Source organism: Podarcis gaigeae, assembly GCF_964106915.1.
Source record: "Podarcis gaigeae genome assembly, chromosome: 18".
Lineage (NCBI taxonomy): Eukaryota > Metazoa > Chordata > Lepidosauria > Squamata > Lacertidae > Podarcis > Podarcis gaigeae.
Genome location: NC_139696.1, coordinates 3,804,534 through 3,824,845, shown reverse-complemented (window position 1 = coordinate 3,824,845; position 20,312 = coordinate 3,804,534). Strand labels below are relative to the sequence as shown.

General features: G+C 49.1%; 1 protein-coding gene and 1 long non-coding RNA gene across 2 annotated transcripts in view; one reads left to right on the top strand and one right to left on the bottom strand.

Annotated features, from left to right (window-relative positions):
* The window catches only part of LOC310835898, a 150,950-nt gene extending 145,450 nt beyond the window's left edge, over positions 1 to 5,500 (bottom strand). Inside the window, exons 1-2 of the long non-coding RNA XR_014559776.1 lie at positions 5,464 to 5,500; positions 4,103 to 4,210 (exon numbers count right to left, since the gene is read on the bottom strand). This is a non-coding gene — a long non-coding RNA (uncharacterized lncRNA). The remainder of the gene's footprint in view (positions 1 to 4,102; positions 4,211 to 5,463) is intronic.
* FAM174C (family with sequence similarity 174 member C) lies at positions 25 to 7,582 on the top strand. The gene is made up of 3 exons (XM_083720825.1): positions 25 to 369; positions 1,558 to 1,674; positions 5,868 to 7,582. Exons 1-3 carry the CDS (start codon positions 101 to 103, stop codon positions 5,869 to 5,871), a joined length of 390 nt encoding a protein of 129 aa, XP_083576951.1. The 5' UTR covers positions 25 to 100; the 3' UTR covers positions 5,872 to 7,582.
* The last annotated feature ends 12,730 nt before the right edge of the window (positions 7,583 to 20,312 follow it).

Here is a 20,312-nt window from a genome sequence, read left to right as displayed (position 1 = left end):
CCCCCAAACTCTCTCATCGGCCGACCGGAAGCCGGTCCGTCGCTGCACCGCTTCCCCGCCGCCACTTCCGGTGCGGCCTACCCGTACCGCGGAGCCCCGGATGGCGGCGGCGGCGAGGCTCGTTTGGGTGGCGGCGGCAGCGCTCCTGACTCTCACGGCGGCGGGGAACAAGACTTCTCCGGCCGGGGACACCGGGGCTACGGAGGCGGCGCCGACGGCGGCGGCGACATCCGGGTCCTCTTCCTCCTCTTCCTCGTCGTCTTCTGGGCTGCTGGGCCTGCATATGCCCGCGCTTCACCGGGCGCTCTACGTCATCGCCGGCCTGGCCGGCATCGGCCTCCTCTACTACCTCGGCGGCAGAGCGCTGCGGTGAGGAAGAAGAGCAGGAGGAGGAGGAAGACCCCCCCAAAGGCACTTCCGGCTTGGGACCCGGATGCGGCCCCCAGGCCCCTTCCCCCGGCCCTCAGAACCTTCCCACGAAGCCACGCCCACTCCCCACCTTTTCCATTTTCTGCCTTGCTTATGATCGCAATGGGATGTGGGTTAAACCACAGAGCCTCGAGCTTGCCGATCAGAAGGTCGGCGGTTCGAATCCCCGCAATGACGGGGTGAGCTCCCGTTGCTCGGTCCCTGCTCCTGCCAACCTAGCCTTTCGAAAGCAGGTCAAAGTGCAAGTAGATAAATAGGTACCACTCCGGCGGGAAGGTCAACGGCGTTTCCGTGCGCTGCTCTGGTTCGCCAGAAGCGGCTTAGTCCTGCTGGCCACATGACCCGGAAGCTGTACGCCGGCTCCCTCGGCCAGTAAAGCGAGATGAGCGCCGCAACCCCAGAGTCGGCCACGACTGGACTTAATGGTCAGGGGTCCCTTTACCTATTATCGCAATAACTGTCATCGCCCTTTAAAACCCTGGGTTGCTCGGGTGGCATATTACTAGACCCTCTGTCTCGGGGTCATGAGTTCAAGTTTGGGCAAAAAGTATTCCTGCCTTGCGGTGGGTTGGGCAAGATGACCTTCGGGCGTCCCCCTACCAACACTGCGGTTCCAGAATTCTTTGCTCCCCCGGAGGGAAGGGCTGTACGTTCCAGGGGTGCGCAGAAACTGTTGTTTTAGTTGTTTAGTCGTGTCCGCCTCTTTGTGACCCCCTGGACCAGAGCACGCCAGCCCCTCCTGTCTTCCACTGCCTCCCGCAGTTTGGTCAAACTCATGCTGGTAGCTTCAAGAACACTGTCCCACCATCTTGTCCTCTGTCGTCCCCTTCTCCTTGCGCCCTCCATCTTTCCCAGCATCAGGGTCTTTTGCAGGGAGTCTTCTCTTCTCCTGAGGTGGCCAAAGTCTTGGAGCCTCAGCTTCAGGATCTGTCCTTCCAGTGAGCACTCAGGGCTGATTTCATTCAGAATGAAATTTAGACCACAGCGCCACCCGTGTCCCTAATTGAAGAGTAGACCTGCTGAAATGAAATGTCGCTAAGCTGGCCACCTCTGCTCTGGGCTTGCTTAACGTCACACACAGCCCGTGATGAGCACAACCGTAGCTGAACGCAGGCCATTTTTTTGCAGGACGAGGAAGCCGCCGCGGAAAAAGTACGGGCTCCTTTCCAACTCGGAAGACCCCATGGAGATGGCCTCCCTCGAGAGCGATGAAGATACCCTGTTTGAAACTCGGAATCTGAGACGGTGAGTGCCAAGTATGAATGACCTTTGGGGTTGCAGGTGTTAGCCTGGTGACCCCAAGTCCTGCTATAGGATTATATCAAGGTTGAACAGTTAAGGATGTGTTTAACTCCCCCTGCTTCTATGGGGCGTGTTCATCTGGTGAGTGTATCTTTAGTAATAATTGAGCGGCTCTCAGTTGAATATTAAAAACACAATACAGTGGTACCTCGGGTTACATACGCTTCAGGTTACACACTTCGCTCACCGAGAAATAGTGCTTCAGGTTAAGAACTTTGCTTCAGGATAAGAACAGAAATCGGGCTCCAGCAGCGCGGTGGCAGCAGAAGGCCCCGTTAGCTAAAGTGCTGTTTCAGGTTAAGAACGGACCTCTGGAACGAATTAAGTACTTAACCCGAGGTACCACTGTACAGCATAAAGCTTTAAAAACTTCCCTAAACAGGGCTGCCTTTAGATGTCTTTTAAAAGTCGGATAGTTGCTTGCCGTATTTTTCGCTCTATAAGACGCACCGGACCACAAGACGCACCTAGTTTTTGGAGGAGGAAAACAAGAAAAAAAATATTCTGAATCTCAGAAGCCAGAACAGCAAGAGGGATCGCTGTGCAGTGAAAGCAGCTATCCCTCTTGCTGTTCTGGTTTCTGTGATAGCTGTGCAGCCTGCATTCGCTCCATAAGACGCACACACATTTCCCCTTACTTTTTAGGAGGGAAAAAGTGAGTCTTAAAGAGCAAAAAATACGGTATATTCTTGACATCTGACGGGAGGGTATTCCACAGGGAGGGCACCACCACCGAGAAGGCCCTTTGCCTGGTTCCCTGTAACCTCACTTCTCACTGTGAGGGACCGCCATCTTCAAGTTCACAAGGGCTTGGAGGGGGTTGGACTCGATGGCCCTTGTGGTCTCTTCCAACTCTATGATTCTAGGGCCGGTGCAGATATTAGCGCTGCGTTCCTCAGCACTCTTGGGCTGGGGTATTGTTCTGTCGGGGTACTGGGAGTTCTTGTTATTTATATTAACTTCTTATCTTTACATCTTACCATGTTTTATGTGGAAATGGCTTGATTTGGTTGTGTGTTTTTGATTGCTTATTACCAACTTTCGTATGTTGCAATTGTGTATTTCTTTTTCATTCTTTAGTAAGCTGCCTTGAGCGTGGGATGGCGGCCTGCAAATAAAATTATGTATGTATATATATGTCAGCAACGATTGGTGGGTGCTAGTAGAGATAAGAGTCGGGGAATCCAGCCATATTTACAAAGATTTATTGGTTTCTTCTTGCTATATACAAGAGCTCAAAAGTCCGTCTCCATCATGGTGAGTCAGTTGCCTCGACTGAAGGAGCTTTCCGTTTCCCCCAGTATATCCATTTCCTGAGCCCAACCCCCTTCCTTCCTCTGTTACGAGAGTGGCTGGGCCACGGAAGCGGCTCCCCCCTCTCAAATTCATTGCCTCCTGACAGCCCTTCGCCACCTTCCTAGTCCGAGGAAGAACAGCTGCTAATTAACGGAGGCTGATCTCTGTAAGTCCCCATTCTCTCCCCCTTCTCTGCCTCCAATTCTCTGACAATATTTCTACCCCGCCCATCTGGCTGGGTTTCCCCAGCCACTCTGGGCGGCTTCCATAGAAACCGAAAAACACTAAAATATCACACATTAAAAACTTCCCTGAACAGGCCTGCCTTAAGATGTCTTCTGAATGTCAGGTAGTTGTTTATCGCTTTGACATCTGATGGGAGGGCGTTCCACAGGGCGGGCGCCACTACCGAGAAGGCCCTCTGCCTGGTTCCCTGTAGCTTTGCTTCTCGCAATGAGGGAACCGCCAGAAGGCCCTCGGAGCTGGATCCCGGTGTCCGGGCAGAACGATGGGGGTGGAGACGCTCTTTCAGGTATACTGGGCCGAGGCCATTTAGGGCTTTAAAGGTCAACACCAGCACTTTGAATTGTGCTTGGAAATGTCCTGGGAGCCAACGTAGGTCTTTCAGGAACGGTGTTATATGGTCTCGGCGGCCGCTCCCAGTCAGCGGTCTGGCTGCTGCATTCTGGATTAGTTGTAGTTTCCGGGTCACCTTCAAAGGTAGCTCCACATAGAGCGCATTGCAGTAGTCCAAGCGGGAGATAACCAGAGCATGCACCACTCTGGCGAGACATTCCACGGGCAGGTAGGGTCTCAGCCAGATGGAACTGGTAGACAGCTGCCCTGGACACAGAATTGACCTGCGCCTCCATGGAGAGCTGTGAGTCCAAAATGACTCCCAGGCTGCGCACCTGGTCCTTCAGGGGCAGAGTGACCCCATTCAGGACCAGGGAGTCCTCCACACCAGCCTGTCCCCCCAAAACAGTACTTCTGTCTTGTCAGGATTCAACCTCAATCTGTTAGCCGCCATCCCTCCTCCAACCGCCTCCAGGCACTCACACAGGACCTTCAACGCCTTCACTGGTGTATTCACATGTATTTGGAAGACTTGTCAAGGGATTGGAGCAACCTTGTCATGAGAAGAGGTTTCAAGAAGTGGTAGTCCCCAGTGGGTGAATGTGGCCTTCGCGCCAAAGGAGATGAGCTGCTCCTAGTCTAGTTTTCCAGTTCCTTTATGCTTAATGGTCAGAAGATAGGAAGGCAAGGACCAGCGTAGTGAGCCATTGCTTAGTTAAGCCAGGCACTGCCTTTTAGATAGCTACCATATTTTTTGCTTTATAAGACTCGCTTTTTCCCTCCTAAAAAGTAAGGGGAAATGTGTGTGCGTCTTATGGAGCGAATGCAGGCTGCACAGCTATCCCAGAAGCCAGAACAGCAAGAGGGATCGCTGCTTTCACTGTGCAGCGATCCCTCTTGTTGTTCTGGCTTCTGAGATTCAGAATATTTTTTTTTCTTGTTTTCCTCCTCCAAAAACGGAGGTGCGTCTCATGCTCTGGTGCGTCTTATAGAGCGAAAAATACGGTAGCTTGCAAAGAATAGTCACCTCCGGTCAAGGAAGGTTTCTGAAAGCCAACACTCTTAAGAAAGATTAATTCATCCACAAAACGGCTAAGATGACTTGATGCAAGCAATGCTTCCTTTGTTCTCTATTTAAAAATTATCCCGATTGTCACCGCAGCTGGGTCTCCACAGTGGCTTACAGAAAAACGAAACGTCTGATATGCACCGTTTAAATGATTGGGGAATAAAAGTTTAGAAAGACGTCTATGGTGCAGATGTAAAACTTTTACTGTCGCACCTAATGGGTTTTCCAATGGGAGGGAGTTTCATCCAGTTTGTGTGGAAGTTTGTATGGAATAATAATAATAATAATAATAATAATAATAATAATAATAATAATAATAATATACTAGTACTACTGCTAATTTTATTATTTGTACCCCGCCCATCTGGCTGGGTTTCCCCAGCCACTCTGGGCAGCTTCCAGCCCATATCAAAACATAATAAAGCGTCACACATTGAAAAAGTTCGCGATGCAGGGCTGCCTTCAGATGTCTTCTAAAAGTTGTGTAGTTCTTTATCTCCTTAATAATAATAATAATAATAATAGAATTTTATAAGATGGGAGGGTGTTCTACAGGGTGGGTGCCACCACCGAGAAGGCCCTCTGCCTGGTTCCCTGTTGTTTCACTTCTCGCAACGAGGGAACCGCCAGAAGGCCCCGGGACATCAGCTGCATCTGTATCCTAGGCTGAATCTAGAGATATATTAAAAACGCTGTGAAAATGCTTTTTAAAAAGTTTTAAAATATATATTGAATTTGCCATTAGCTCACCACTGCCACCTAGTGCCCCATTTGTATGATGCACTTAAAACGTCGTTTTTGCAGCTGTATAGCTTAAACCACAGAGCCGATCAGAAGGTTGGTGGTTTGAATCCCCGCCACGGGGTGAGCTCCCGTTGCTCGGTCCCTGCTCCTGCCAACCTAGCACTTCGAAAGCACGTCAAAGTGCAAGTAGATAAATAGGTGCCACTCCGGCGGGGAGGTAAACGGCGTTTCCATGCACTGCTCTGGTTCGCCAGAAGCGGCTTAGTCCTGCTGGCCACATGACCCGGAAGCTGTACGCCGGCTCCCTCAGCCAGTAAAGCGAGATGAGCGCTGCAACCCCAGAGTCGGTCATGACTGGACCTAAAGCTCAGGGGTCCATTTACCCTTTACCTTTTAGCTGAGTCCCTAGAGCAACTGGCAGAATCCCTGTAATTTTGCTTCCGTTTTCTAGGTGATGACGGGACCAACGGCTTTGAAGTGACCAGAGGAGGTGGAGAGCCATCATCGGAAACCACTTTTATCAATTCCCTTTCTGTTTCTTTTTTAAAAACTGTTACTTTAAAAAAAAAAACTTGTTACCTGGAGCTGCTTTTGATGCATCTTAGCCCCACCTAACGTTCATTCCTGGGGCTTTTGGAGAGGAGAGCAGGCTTCCCCTCTTTTGCCCCGCGGCCGACAAGACGAATGTAGTGACTCTGGAGATCGAATCGCCAAGCCCTCCAGGACTGTGTTCCTTCCACATTCCTAAAAACAGGCAGGACAAGAGTTTCGGATCAGAATTCCAGCTTGGGGCAGGGGTCCCGTCGCCGGTGCAACGTCGATCTGCCGCAGCTCAGGGGCCAGGAATTTCCTCTCCTTGAGAAGGAGGGGACCATCGGCGACGTTTGCTGCGGCTGCTCTTCTTGGGTCCAGATGTGGCAAACCGGAACGAGATCGCCGCTGTTTAAACCCACCCCCTTTCCCCACCACCAGCTCACCTGCCTCCGCCGCTGAGCGGGAAAACCACGCAGTTCTTCTATCCTCTCCTCGACATTGGTTTGCGTTCCACAAACTGCTTTAGAAATAAAAGCCCCAGCAAGAACTGGTGGCAGCTCAGGGGTGCCGAAAAACCCAGTGCTGGAACTTAAGGAATTTGGAAAGGTGCGAGGGACTGGCCTGATGTCGTTGGACTCCGGTTCCCATCAGCCCTGGTCAGTTTAGGATGAGGGGAACTGTAGACCCATCTGCGTTCCAGACCTGTTTTTTTTGTTTCGTTTCTGTTCTGTTTATATCCAAGCGATGACCCAAACCTTGGGCTCATCCGCTTACAGCAGGAGGCACGGCTGCCTTCGGCTCTTCCGCAGCGTCGCAACGGATCGCTTAGCAATTGGAGAAAGCGTGTTTGCTGGTGAAGGAAAACGGCAGCCAGGAAATGCCATTTTTGACAGAACAGCCCCCTCTGTGACAGTATCGCCTAATGGTGTAGGTTGTGCTGCAGGCCAGGCTATAACAGAGGAACCGCGGTTATTTAAAGCCGTCGGATCTTTCCCTTCCGTGCTACTGATGAGAAGGAAGAATCATTTCCCCCTTTCCTTCCTCACCCCAGGAAGTCAATCTAGGCCAGCATTCCCCCTAAACGATTTGCAGCTCCTTCCTTTTTTCCTGCGGCATGGTATGCTACAAACAGCCTGTTTCTAAATACATCCCTGCTCAGAGTCGACCAGCGCTCATAAATGTCATTTTTGCCTACTTTGGGTAGGATTAACGTTGGCCGTAATAACCCAAGAGTTTTCCAAATGGGACAAACAGTCGGCGAGACAATATGGCTTTATTGGTGGGCCGCAGGTGTCTTTGTGTCAAAACGAATCTCCTTTCCCTGGGGACCCATAAGGAAAGGCAATATTTGAGAAACAGGACTGTCAGAACGAAACTGGGGCTCGCCCTTCGATTTGGGACCAGCAGCTGTGTGTTTGTGTATGGAGGGGCCTGGTAAAACAATTTTGGGAAGGCAACTCGTGCAGTTTTACTCTGGTTCCCAACCTGAAAATTTCAGTTTGAGAAACAAATACGAGAACAATTATTTTATTAAAACTCTGACTGATGCATTGCGGGGATGTTATTTTCTCTTCTTCGGTAGTTCTGGAAAAATCAACCCTTCGGCTGATGCGTAATAAACATTCCATCCTCGCCTGCGTTTCTCTGTTTCAAAATTCACTATTTAAAAGTGGGCGTGGGCCGGGGTTACCTTGGGACGGTTTTTTGCACCCTCTTTAAGCCAGTGGCAGGGACGCGGGTGGCACTGTGGGTTAAACCACAGAGCCTAGGACTTGCTGATCAGAAGGTCGGCGGTTTGAATCCCCGTGATGGGGTGAGCTCCCATTGCTCGTTCCCAGCTCCTGCCAACCTAGCAATTTGAAAGCACACCAGCGCAAGTAAATAAATAGGTACCGCTCTGGCGGGAAGGTAAACGGCGTTTCCGTTCGCTGCTCTGGTTTGCCAGAAGCGGCTTAGTCCTGCTGGCCACATGACCCGGAAGCTGTATGCCGGCTCCCTTGGCCAGTAAAGCGAGATGAGCGCCGCAACCCCAGAGTCGGCCACAACTGGACCTAATGGTCAGGGGTCCCTTTACCTTTACCTTAAGCCAGTTGCAGCAAACCTTCCTTTCCCTTTTGCTTCCTTTAAAATTTTTTTTTAAAAAATTGTTTAATCATTTTTTCGATACAAACATCAACCCCAAAAGACACATACAACAAAAACCATAGTAACAACAATAACATAATTTGACACTTCAGATTTGAATACACTGATATATCTACGACTACACCTTTTTTAAACAATATTTGCCCACCTCTCTCTCCTCCCCCTACTTCCCGCCTTATCACTTAAATATTCGTTCCAGATTTCTTCATATTTATCCATTCTTATTTTGCGTCGACATGCAATTCGGTCGTATGTAGCTAATCTGTCCATATTATCAAACCAAGTGCTCAACGGAATCTTTTTGCGGCTCTTCCAATTCATAAATACAAGGTTTTTTGCTTCCAATATAGCATGGTACATCCATTTTTTTAGCTCCTTGAAATCTCCCACGTTTCCGGAATATAATTTAGAATTAAATTCAGTTCCCCTAAATATCAATTTCTTTTTATTGAAGGTAAAGGGACTCCTGACCGTTAAGTCCAGTCATGGCCGACTCTAGGGTTGTGGCGCTCATCTTGCTTTACTGGCCGAGGGAGCCGGCGTACAGCTTCGACTCACCTGCTCCCAGCAGCCCTTGCAAGGCACCAGAGCTTGCTCGTCATTTCAAGAAGCTACCATATTTTTTGCTCTATAAGACTCACTTTTTCCCTCCTAAAAAGTAAGGGGAAATGTGTGTGCGTCTTATGGAGCGAATGCAGGCTGCGCAGCTATCCCAGAAGCCAGAACAGCAAGAGGGATCGCTGCTTTCACTGCGCAGCGATCCCTCTTGTTGTTCTGGCTTCTGAGATTCAGAATATTTTTTTTTCTTGTTTTCCTCCTCCAAAAACTAGGTGCGTCTCATGCTCTGGTGCGTCTTATAGAGCGAAAAATACGGTAGCTTGCAAAGAATAGTCACCTCCGGTCAAGGAAGGTTTCTGAAAGCCAACACTCTTAAGAAAGATTAATTCATCCACAAAACGGCTAAGATGACTTGATGCAAGCAATGCTTCCTTTGTTCTCTATTTAAAAATTATCCCGATTGTCACCGCAGCTGGGTCTCCACAGTGGCTTACAGAAAAACGAAACATCTGATATGCACCGTTTAAATGATTGGGGAATAAAAGTTTAGAAAGACGTCTATGGTGCAGATGTAAAACTTTTACTGTCGCACCTAATGGGTTTTCCAATGGGAGGGAGTTTCATCCAGTTTGTGTGGAAGTTTGTATGGAATAATAATAATAATAATAATAATAATAATAATAATAATATACTAGTACTACTGCTAATTTTATTATTTGTACCCCGCCCATCTGGCTGGGTTTCCCCAGCCACTCTGGGCAGCTTCCAGCCCATATCAAAACATAATAAAGCGTCACACATTGAAAAAGTTCGCGATGCAGGGCTGCCTTCAGATGTCTTCTAAAAGTTGTGTAGTTCTTTATCTCCTTAATAATAATAATAATAATAATAGAATTTTATAAGATGGGAGGGTGTTCTACAGGGTGGGTGCCACCACCGAGAAGGCCCTCTGCCTGGTTCCCTGTTGTTTCACTTCTCGCAACGAGGGAACCGCCAGAAGGCCCCGGGACATCAGCTGCATCTGTATCCTGATGCGTAATAAACATTCCATCCTCGCCTGCGTTTCTCTGTTTCAAAATTCACTATTTAAAAGTGGGCGTGGGCCGGGGTTACCTTGGGACGGTTTTTTGCACCCTCTTTAAGCCAGTGGCAGGGACGCGGGTGGCACTGTGGGTTAAACCACAGAGCCTAGGACTTGCTGATCAGAAGGTCGGCGGTTTGAATCCCCGTGATGGGGTGAGCTCCCATTGCTCGTTCCCAGCTCCTGCTTTTTATTGAAGGTAAAGGGACTCCTGACCGTTAAGTCCAGTCATGGCCGACTCTAGGGTTGTGGCGCTCATCTTGCTTTACTGGCCGAGGGAGCCGGCGTACAGCTTCCGGGTCATGTGGCCAGCAGGACTAAGCCGCTTCTGGCGAACCAGAGCAGCGCATGGAAACGCCGTTTACCTTCCCACCAGAGCGGTACCTATTTATCTACTTGCACTTTGACGGGCTTTCGAACTGCTAGGTTGGCAGGAGCAGGGACCGAGCAATGGAAGCTCACCCCGTCATTGCGGGGATTCGAACCACCGACCTTTTGATCGGCAAGTCCTAGGCTCTGTGGTTTAACCCACAGCGCCACCCGCGTCCTTTTTTTTATTACTCTTGCTATAAATATCCTCACCTCGCACCAAAATGATCTTATCATTGGGCAGTTAATCGTTTTTTGCATTTTTACTCCCACATCTCCAGCAGTTGTCTGGGGAGTGGGCTGGACTAGATGACCCCTTGAGCCCCTGATGCATAAAACACAAGCACACACACTTTTCATTCAACCTCCTGTGCATTATTAAAAAAATTAAAAAATAAACCCTGGCTGTGCTTTGCCCCGTCCCCCCTAGGCTCAAAGCTTATTCTCCCAGCTTCAAAAGGTTTGCACTAATTACCCTAATGAGGTCAGGGGAGACCTGGGATTTCTGCCATTAAAAGAGAGAGGAAAGAAAATGTGAGTGAGTGAGCGAGGGTTGGAAAGGGAGAGAGCGAGAGAGAGCAGTCTGATGGCTGTTTTTATTACATTTTTTTAAAGCAACATCTGTCCACGGAAAGATGGAGCCTGTCTGAATTTCTTAATGCCCCCTTTCCACCCCAAAGCTTCTTACTTTTAACCTTTTTTTAAAAAAAAACCAACAACAACCATTGGCAAAAGGTATATATACATCTCCGCCCCGAGAGAGCCAGACGCACGCTTCTTCCTCAGCAGAATTTCCTTTCTCCCTGTCAAAACCGCAAATCGAAACGACCCCACCCATGAAGGTGGTCAGAAATTAGTGTCAGGGTAATTGCGGAGGCTCCGCAAGGTTAATGCACCATTAGCAACCGGGTCCGTCGTAGCTAAATGCCGGAAAGAGACAGGTTGTCAAAGGCCGGCCGGGAGATTAAAGAGCTGCCTTGTTCGCGGCTGTATCCCCTAGTGGGTGCTCTTTAAATAAGCGTGCGCTTTTGTGCAAGTGCGTACTCTAGAGAGGAAGTTGGCGACCCCCACTTTGTGCCCACTTTATGCACCATCTACTTTATGCCCACTGCGCTGTGGGTTAAACCACAGAGCCTAGGACTTGCTGATCAGAAGGTCGGCGGTTTGAATCCCCGCGACAGGGTGAGCTCCCGTTGCTCGGTCCCTGCTCCTGCCAACCTAGCAGTTCGAAAGCATGTCAAAAGCGCAAGTAGATAAATAGGTACCACTCCGGCAGGAAGCTAAAGGGCGTTTCCATGCGCTGCTCTGGTTCGCCAGAAGCGGCTTAGTCCTGCTGGCCACATGACCCGGAAGCTGGACGCCGGCTCCCTCGGCAAATAAAGCGAGATGAGCGCCGCAACCCCAGAGTCGGCCACGACTGGACCTAACGGTCAGGGGTCCCTTTACCTTTACCTTAAGCTGTTGATGGTAATTTGATGTCATAATGAATGGAAAATGTTATATTTAAAAATATTGGAAAATTATATATTTAATAGAACCAAAGTTTGCAGCGGATGCTGGGAATTGTAGCTATGTGAGATGGGGAGAAACTAGTTCCTGGCCAAAGTCCAGTTTTATCTGGCCCCTATGGCAGTTTTATTACTGCGGGTGGCACTGTGGGTTAAACCACAGAGCCTAGGACTTGCCGATCAGAAGGTCGGCGGTTCGAATCCCCGCAATGACGGGGTGAGCTCCCGTTGCTCGGTCCCTGCTCCTGCCAACCTAGCAGTTCAAAAGCACATTGAAGTGCAAGTAGATAAATAGGTACCACTGCAGCGGGAAGGTAAACGGCGTTTCCGTGTGGATTGCTCTGGTTCGCCAGAAGCAGCTTAGTCCTGCTGGCCATATGACCCGGAAGCTGTACGTCGGATCCCTCGGCCAGTAAAGCGAGATGAGCGCCACAACCCCAGAGTCGGCCACGACTGGACATAATGGTCAGGGGTCCCTTTACCCTAAGCTATTGATGGTAATTTGATGTCATAATGAATGGAAAATGTTGTTATACTTAAAAATATTGGAAAATTATATATATATATATGCTTTCGTAGATTTTCACGGGTACAGGAATGTAGGTTTTGGTGTCCTCGGGTGTCTTCCCGTGTAAAAGTTGGGGTGTCTAGGCGACGTTTCGACGAGGTCTCACTCGTCATCTTCAGGCTGGTGCTTTCGGCTTCTTGTTACTGGAACAGAGCGGGATCTCAATGTTTGAGTTCCTATAAATACTGTAGAGGGGGTGTGGTGTCTAGCCTCCAATGTTCTGGGCAGAGAGGAAGTTCCCAGGCTAGTGTGCCTTTTCTTCTTTTGTTCCTTAATTACTTGAGAGATACCTTGAGTGATTTCTTGAGTGATATCCTGAGTACCACTTAGGTGGGTCATTAGGTGTGGATTAGTTGCTAAAGTCTTTGTGTCTTGACCTCTTGAACTTTGTGAAGAGTTTTCCTGAGAAGATGGCTGTATTGCACTTAGTTGTGCTTTGGCTTGGCTTCGTGTATAGGGGCGAGCTGTGGTTTTGTGGCTTGTGTCAGCCAGATCTGTGTAGGGATTGCAGGGGGGTGCAGCATCCGGAGGTGCCACCATGGATTGGCTACTGGATGGTGTCAGTAATTCATCTGTGGAGAGGGTCTGGGTTTGGGTCTGGTGTGGTTGATTGGTGTTGGCGTTCTGTGTGCCTCTGGATCTGGTGTCAGTTTTTGTGGAGAGGGCTAATTTCCAGATGTCTGGCAAGCGGGATGTGTCGTCACGCTTGTTCATGTTGTGAGGGTGTTTCTCTATCTCGATGGCTTCCATGATTATTCTCTTGTGGTGATGTTCCGTGTTAAAGAGCAATTTGGAATCTGCAAAATTAATTTCGTGTCCTGTTTCTTTCATGTGTTGGAAAAGAGAGGAAGTTTTTTCTTCTTTTTTGACGGCATTCTTGTGTTCTGCGATACGTGCATTTATTCGTCTGTTTGTTTGTCCAATGTACGTGGCTGGGCAGACTTTGCAGGGTATTTCATAGATCCCTTGGTTTTCCAACTGGATTTTATCCTTGGGGTTTCTGAGGATATTGGCTATTTTTTGGTTGGTGCAAAAGGCTGTTTTGATATTGTGTTTATGGAGGATTTTGCTAATTTTATCTGTAGTGCCCTTGATATAAGGAAGGAGGGCCATGCCATTGTTTTCTTCTGTGTCTTGGTTTTTGGGGGGTGTTTCCTTTTGGATTAGCTTCGTAATCCTGTTTTGCTGGTATCCAACACATGAAAGAAACAGGACACGAAATTAATTTTGCAGATTCCAAATTGCTCTTTAACACGGAACATCACCACAAGAGAATAATCATGGAAGCCATCGAGATAGAGAAACACCCTCACAACATGAACAAGCGTGACGACACATCCCGCTTGCCAGACATCTGGAAATTAGCCCTCTCCACAAAAACTGACACCAGATCCAGAGGCACACAGAACGCCAACACCAATCAACCACACCAGACCCAAACCCAGACCCTCTCCACAGATGAATTACTGACACCATCCAGTAGCCAATCCATGGTGGCACCTCCGGATGCTGCACCCCCCTGCAATCCCTACACAGATCTGGCTGACACAAGCCACAAAACCACAGCTCGCCCCTATACACGAAGCCAAGCCAAAGCACAACTAAGTGCAATACAGCCATCTTCTCAGGAAAACTCTTCACAAAGTTCAAGAGGTCAAGACACAAAGACTTTAGCAACTAATCCACACCTAATGACCCACCTAAGTGGTACTCAGGATATCACTCAAGAAATCACTCAAGGTATCTCTCAAGTAATTAAGGAACAAAAGAAGAAAAGGCACACTAGCCTGGGAACTTCCTCTCTGCCCAGAACATTGGAGGCTAGACACCACACCCCCTCTACAGTATTTATAGGAACTCAAACATTGAGATCCCGCTCTGTTCCAGTAACAAGAAGCCGAAAGCACCAGCCTGAAGATGACGAGTGAGACCTCGTCGAAACGTCGCCTAGACACCCCAACTTTTACACGGGAAGACACCCGAGGACACCAAAACCTACATATATATATATATATATATATATATATATATATATATATATGAACCAAAGTTTGCAGCGGGTGCTGGGAATTGTAGCTATGTGAGTTGGGGAGAAACTATAGTTCCTGGCCAAATCCAGTTTTATCTGGCCCCTATGGCAGTTTATTTCCTGCGGGTGGCACTGTGGGTTAAACCACAGAGCCTAGGGCTTGCCGATCAGAAGGTCGGCAGTTCGAATCCCCGCAATGATGGGGTGAGCTCCCGTTGCTCGGTCCCTGCTCCTGCCAACCTAGCAGTTCGAAAGCACATCAAAGTGCAAGTAGATCAATAGGTACCGCTCCAGCGGGAAGGTAAACGGCGTTTCTGTGCGCTTCTCTGGTTCGCCAGAAGCAGCTTAGTCCTGCTGGCCACATGACCCGGAAGCTGTACGCCGGCTCCCTCGGCCAATAAAACGAGATGAGCGCCACAACCCCAGAGTCGGCCTCGACTGGACATAATGGTCAGGGGTCCCTTTACCTTTACCTTAAGCTATTGATGGTAATTTGATGTCATAATGAATGGAAAATGTCGTTATATTTAAAAATCTTGGAATATTATACATACATACATACATACATACATACATATATACATATATATATAAGAACCAAAGTTCCTGGCATTGTGCGGCCAAACCCACATGTCCAAAGTCCATTTCTGTTTTATCCGGCCATTTATTTCCTTAAAAAAGCTCAACTTCCATCCTAAAAAAAGTCGAACAACTTTGGTCAGCCCCCACGGCCCTTCACTTTATCAAATCTGGCCCTCTTTGAAAAAAAAGTTTGGACACCACTGCCCTACGTTTAAAAACCAGAACCGCCCAGGAAGCATAGTTCGCAGTGGGCGCCGGGAACCGTAGCGCCAGGCGGGCGAGAAACTACAGTTCTCGTTATCTGCACCGTGGGTCTTGATTCAAGCCATTTCCTTTCCACCCCACTTTCGCCTGCGAATAGTCACATGTCGTTCTCCCCCGCCCCCCCAGCCGTATTGATCTGCCGCTACCCAAAGCACAGCCCCAGGCGGAGAGATCCACAGCTTCCCGGTCGCCATAGGAACCAGAGCCTGCCGTTCTTTCGCACCCGGTCCCCGGGGGCCCCAGATCCTGCGGCGGTGTCGTAATGAGCCTGTGAAGTCGGAGCTACGGAAAAAATGCGCCCGGCCCCCCCTGGGCCGCTCACACTTTTTCATCTCCACCCGCAAAGTGGAATTGCACAAAGGTAAAGGTTATTAGAGTCAAATAACTTCCCGGCTGAGAGGCTAAACTGCTATTATATTCTGCTTTATGCTTCTGCGCCTTTCTGGCCCAGAGACCCCGCAGCAAAATACCGTATTTTTTGCTCTATAAGACTCACTTTCCCCCTCCTAAAAAGTAAGGGGAAATGTGTGCGCGTCTTATGGAGCGAATGCAGGCTGCGCAGCTACCCCAGAAGCCAGAACAGCAAGAGGGATCGCTGCTTTCACTGCGCAGCGATCCCTCTTGCTGCTCTGCCTTCTGAGATTCAGAATATTTTTTTCCTTGTTTTCCTCCTCCAAAAACTAGGTGCGTCTTGTGGTCTGGGGCGTCTTATAGAGCGAAAAATACGGCAATTCAAAGGTGGGGGCCCCAGAAACAGCGTCCACAAAAATCCTCTTTCCCCCACTTTTAAATAAAGACCTTTCTGGGGGGTTTTGGAAGAGGAAATCTACCCTAGCGCTGCAAAAGGGGCGAGGCGACTTTGTGTGCTATGTTGTAGCCCCTCCCCTCGCAGGACATGCCCCGCCCAGTGTAGGCGGAGCTTATGTGGAATCAGAAAGCTGGTCAGATGCCCCCCCCCCCAAATAAAGCCCCCAAGTAGGATCCGACTGACTGAGGAATCAGGTAGAATCCTGCCTACATGCCTGGCTGTATATCTCCTCCATTAATAGGGACTAGAAACTTGGGGTTTTTTTTTCTTTAAAGGAAAATGGACGGTCGTGGCATTGGGCTCACGTAAGGACTGCAGGATGAGGCCAGAGGGGGCCCATTTAGGCCCACATCCTGTTCTCACAACAGTGGCCAATGAGGTTCCCCGGTTGGAAGTCGGCCAGCAGGACACGAGTGCGAAAGACGCTCCCCGTAGGAGCTGTGTGCTTTTGCAAGTGACCAGCAGGGTCCAACCAAACGAGCCAGTCTTGCACTTCCTAGATGCTCTCCAGAAGGCAAATTAACACTCCAGTCCTCACAGTTTGAATGCAAACTGTGGTAATGATCAGGACTATGGCAGAGAATGAATACTACAGTGGTACCTTGGGTTCTCAAACTTAATCCGTTCCGGAAATTCCGTTCCAAAACCAAAGCGTTCCAAAACCAAGGCATAGAAAGGAATGCAAACGGATTAATCTGTTCCAGACTTTTAAAAACTCTCTTCGAGACCCCCTGGACCAGAGCACGCCAGGCCCTCCTGTCTTCCACTGCCTCCCGTGGTTTGGTCAAACTCATGCTGGTAGCTTCGAGAACACTGTCCCACCACCTCGTCCTCCGTCGTCCCCTTCTCCTTGTGCCCTCCATCTTTCCCAACATCAGGGTCTTTTCCAGGGAGTCTTCTCTTCTCCTGAGGTGGCCAAAGTCTTGGAGCCTCAGCTTCAGGATCTGTCCTTCCAGTGAGCACTCAGGGCTGATTTCCTTCCGAACGGAGAGGTTTGATCTTCTTGCAGTCCATGGGACTCTCAAGAGTCTCCTCCAGCACCAGAATTCAAAAGCATCCATTCTTCGGCGATCAGCCTTCTTGATGGTCCAGCTCTCACTTCCGTACATCACTACTGGGGAAACCAGAGCTTTAACTATACAGACCTTTGTTGGCAAGGCGATGTCTCTGCTTTTTAAGACGCTGTCTGGGTTTGTCATTGCTTTTCTCCCAAGAAGCAGGCGTCTCTTAATTTCGTGGCTGCTGTCACCATCTGCAGTGATCATGGAGCCCAAGAAAGTCAAATCTCTCACTGCCTCCATTTCTTCCCCTTCTATTTGCCAGGAGGTGATGGGACCATTACCTGCCCTTACCCTATTTGATTTTCCACCCGCGGACGAGTAAGGGAATCAGGGGCACGTGATCCAGGAGGAAACACTCTATTCCAAACCCGGCCTGTGAAAATATAACAAAGCCCCGCGGGATCGGAAGCAGCTCTTTGCCTAAGAACGGCGCTGTTATATTTAGACAAGGAAAAACGGGCAGGTCCCCGGCGGATGCGTCAGGAATACAATATTTTCTGTTTAATGATTCCATTATTGCATATAATGTCGGGACTGTGAGGTTTAATGAAGGCCAGAGGGAGTTTTCTTTTTTTTCGGGCAATGTTTAAAACACGGTGTATTTTTGGGGGTGGGGGGGTGGGAGGGATGTCAAAGGAAGGGTGGTGCTAGCAGGCCTCTGAATTTAAACGGAGCCACAAATTTATTGCTGCAAAAGAAAAACCAGAAAAGAAAATAATAATCTTAAAACGAGAGATTGTGAACAAATCATCCCAAAGTGAGGGGTGCCTTGCCAGGCTGGGCCGATAGAAACCTTTGAACCCAGCATGGGCTAAATGTTAGGCTTAGCCTTAATGAGGGTGAAAGAGGAGAGCGCCAAATATGGTTTGAAGCTCAACATCAAAAAAAAACGAAGATCATGGCCACTGGTTGCATCACCTCCTGGCAAATAGAAGGGGAAGAAATGGAGGCAGTGAGAGATTTTACTTTCTTGGGCTCCATGATCACTGCAGATGGTGACAGCAGTCACGGAATTAAAAGACGCCTGCTTCTTGGGAGGAAAGCAATGACAAACCTAGACAGCATCTTAAAAAGCAGAGACATCCCCTTGCCAACAAAGGTCCATATAGTAAAAGCTCTGGTTTTCCCAGTAGTGATGTATGGAAGTGAGAGCTGGACCATCAAGAAGGCTGATCGCCAAAGAATGGATGCTTTTGAATTCTGGTGCTGGAGGAGACTCTTGAGAGTCCCATGGACTGCAAGAAGATCAAACCTCTCCATTCTGAAGGAAATCAGCCCTGAGTGCTCACTGGAAGGACAGATCCTGAAGCTGAGACTCCAAGACTTTGGCCACCTGATGAGAAGAGAAGACTCCCTGGAAAAGACCCTGATATTGGGGAAGATGGAGGGTGCAAGGAGAAGGGGACGACAGAGGACGAGATGGTGGGACAGTGTTCTCGAAGCGGCCAGCATCTCCTAATGAGAGAATCAGCAAACGAATGAAATAAATGAACAGAAGGCCCACGCCTATCCCCAGCCGCAAATTTGGATTTTTTTAAAAAATATGGGGGTTCACTTATTGGTTTGTTTCTAGGTTACATCAACAGAAGTCTAGTGTCCAAATCAAAGGAAGTCATCGGGGGTTGGGGCTTGGTGTTCACCAGTATGCAGATGACACCCAGCTCTACCTCTCTCTTAAATCAGAACCAGTGAAGGCGGTGAAGGTCCTGTGTGAGTGTCTGGAGGCGGTTGGAGGAGGGATGGCGGCTAATGGATTGAGGTTGAATCCTGACAAGACAGAAGGACTGTTTTTGGGGGACAGAAGGCAGGCAGGTGTGGAGGATTCCCTGGTCCTGAATGGGGTAACTGTGCCCCTGAAGGACCAGGTGCACAGCCTGGGAGTCATTTTGGAATCACTGCTGTCCATGGAGGCGCAGGTCAAATCCGTGTCCAGGGCAGCTGTTTACCAGCTCCATCTGGTACGCAGGCTGAGACCCTACCTGCCTGCGGACTGCCTTGCCAGAGTGGTGCATGCTCTGGTTATCTCCTGCTTGGACTACTGCAATGCGCTCTACGTGGGGCTACCTTTGAAGGTGACCCGGAAACTGCAATTAATCCAGAATGCGGCAGCTAGACTGGGGCCTGGAAGTGGCCGCCGGGACCACATAACACCGGTCTTGAGAGATCTGCATTGGCTCCCAGTACATTTCCGAGCACAATTCAAAGTGTTGGTGCTGACCTTGAAAGCCCTAAATGGCCCAGAATCCCTGAAGGGGCGTCTCCACCCCCATCGTTCAGCCCGGACATGGAGGTCCAGCACTGAGAGCCTTCTGGTGGTTCCCTCCCTGTGAGAAGTGAGGTTATAGGGAACCAGGCAGAGGGCCTTCTCGGTGGTGGCGCCCGCCCTGTGGAACACCCTCCCACCAGAAATCAAGGAAATAAACGACTATCTGACTTTTAGCAGACATCTGAAGGCAGCTCTGTTTAGGGAAGTTTTTGATGTCTGTGTTTTTAATTTTCTGTTGGGAGCCACCCAGAGTGGCTGGGGAAGCCCAGCCAGATGGGCGGGGTATAAATAAATATTATTATTATTATTATTATTATTATTATTATTATTATTATTATTATCCCTCTCTATTCTGCCTTGGTCAGACCACACCTGGAATCCTGTGTCCAGTTCTGGGCGCCACAGTTTCAGAAGGATATTGAGAACCAAGGTACCGCTGTAACCGCCTCTGAGGTTGGAACAAAGCGACGCACATTCTGCCGCCGCCACGTGAGAAAAAAAAGAAAAGAAGGAAGGGGGAAAAACACCCCGATCCTGTCAAGACGCTGCTTTAAAATACCGCCACTCATCTCCATCTGAGTTGTTTTCCATTTGAGGGGTTGTCAGTCAGGCGCTGTCAGGCTGTCAGATATGACACGAGGCGCTCCTGGCTCGATTCGGCTGTTGCAATTCAAAGTGGATTAACTCGTCCGCTGCAGCTTCTTGCTGAGTGAGCAGGGTCCATCCAGGTCTTATTCCCCCCCCCCCTAAATAAAAATAAAAAATACACACCTCCCAGGTTCTCGCAAACCTCCTTGCTTCACTTGGGTGCCTTTCCATTTTACGCGGTTTATTCTTCCGCTCCGCTGGCAAATCTTCAAGGGAGGTGTTGTTGGGGGGGGGGGAGAGGTCTCACATCAGTTCCTCAAAAACAATATTTTAAAAAGTCCCCAAAAACCTCTACTATGGGGGGGGGGGGGGGATAGAGAGTTCTGCTGCAAAAAAAAAAAAGTTTTACGCTACAACACCGCGCTGCAACTATGGGGGGTGTATTATTGTTTCTGTTTGTTGCTGTCTTGTGTATTTTTGTGTCTCTTTACTGTGTTTATTTTTCCCCAATTTGAACTACAAAATGGTGGTTTTC

Bases quoted from the DNA above. Each gene is read 5' to 3' on its own strand.
- FAM174C (XM_083720825.1), top strand. From the start codon at position 101: ATGGCGGCGGCGGCGAGGCTCGTTTGGGTGGCGGCGGCAGCGCTCCTG. The intron at 370-1,557 runs GTGAGGAAGAAG...ATTTTTTTGCAG, and splicing joins CTCGGCGGCAGAGCGCTGCG to GACGAGGAAGCCGCCGCGGA.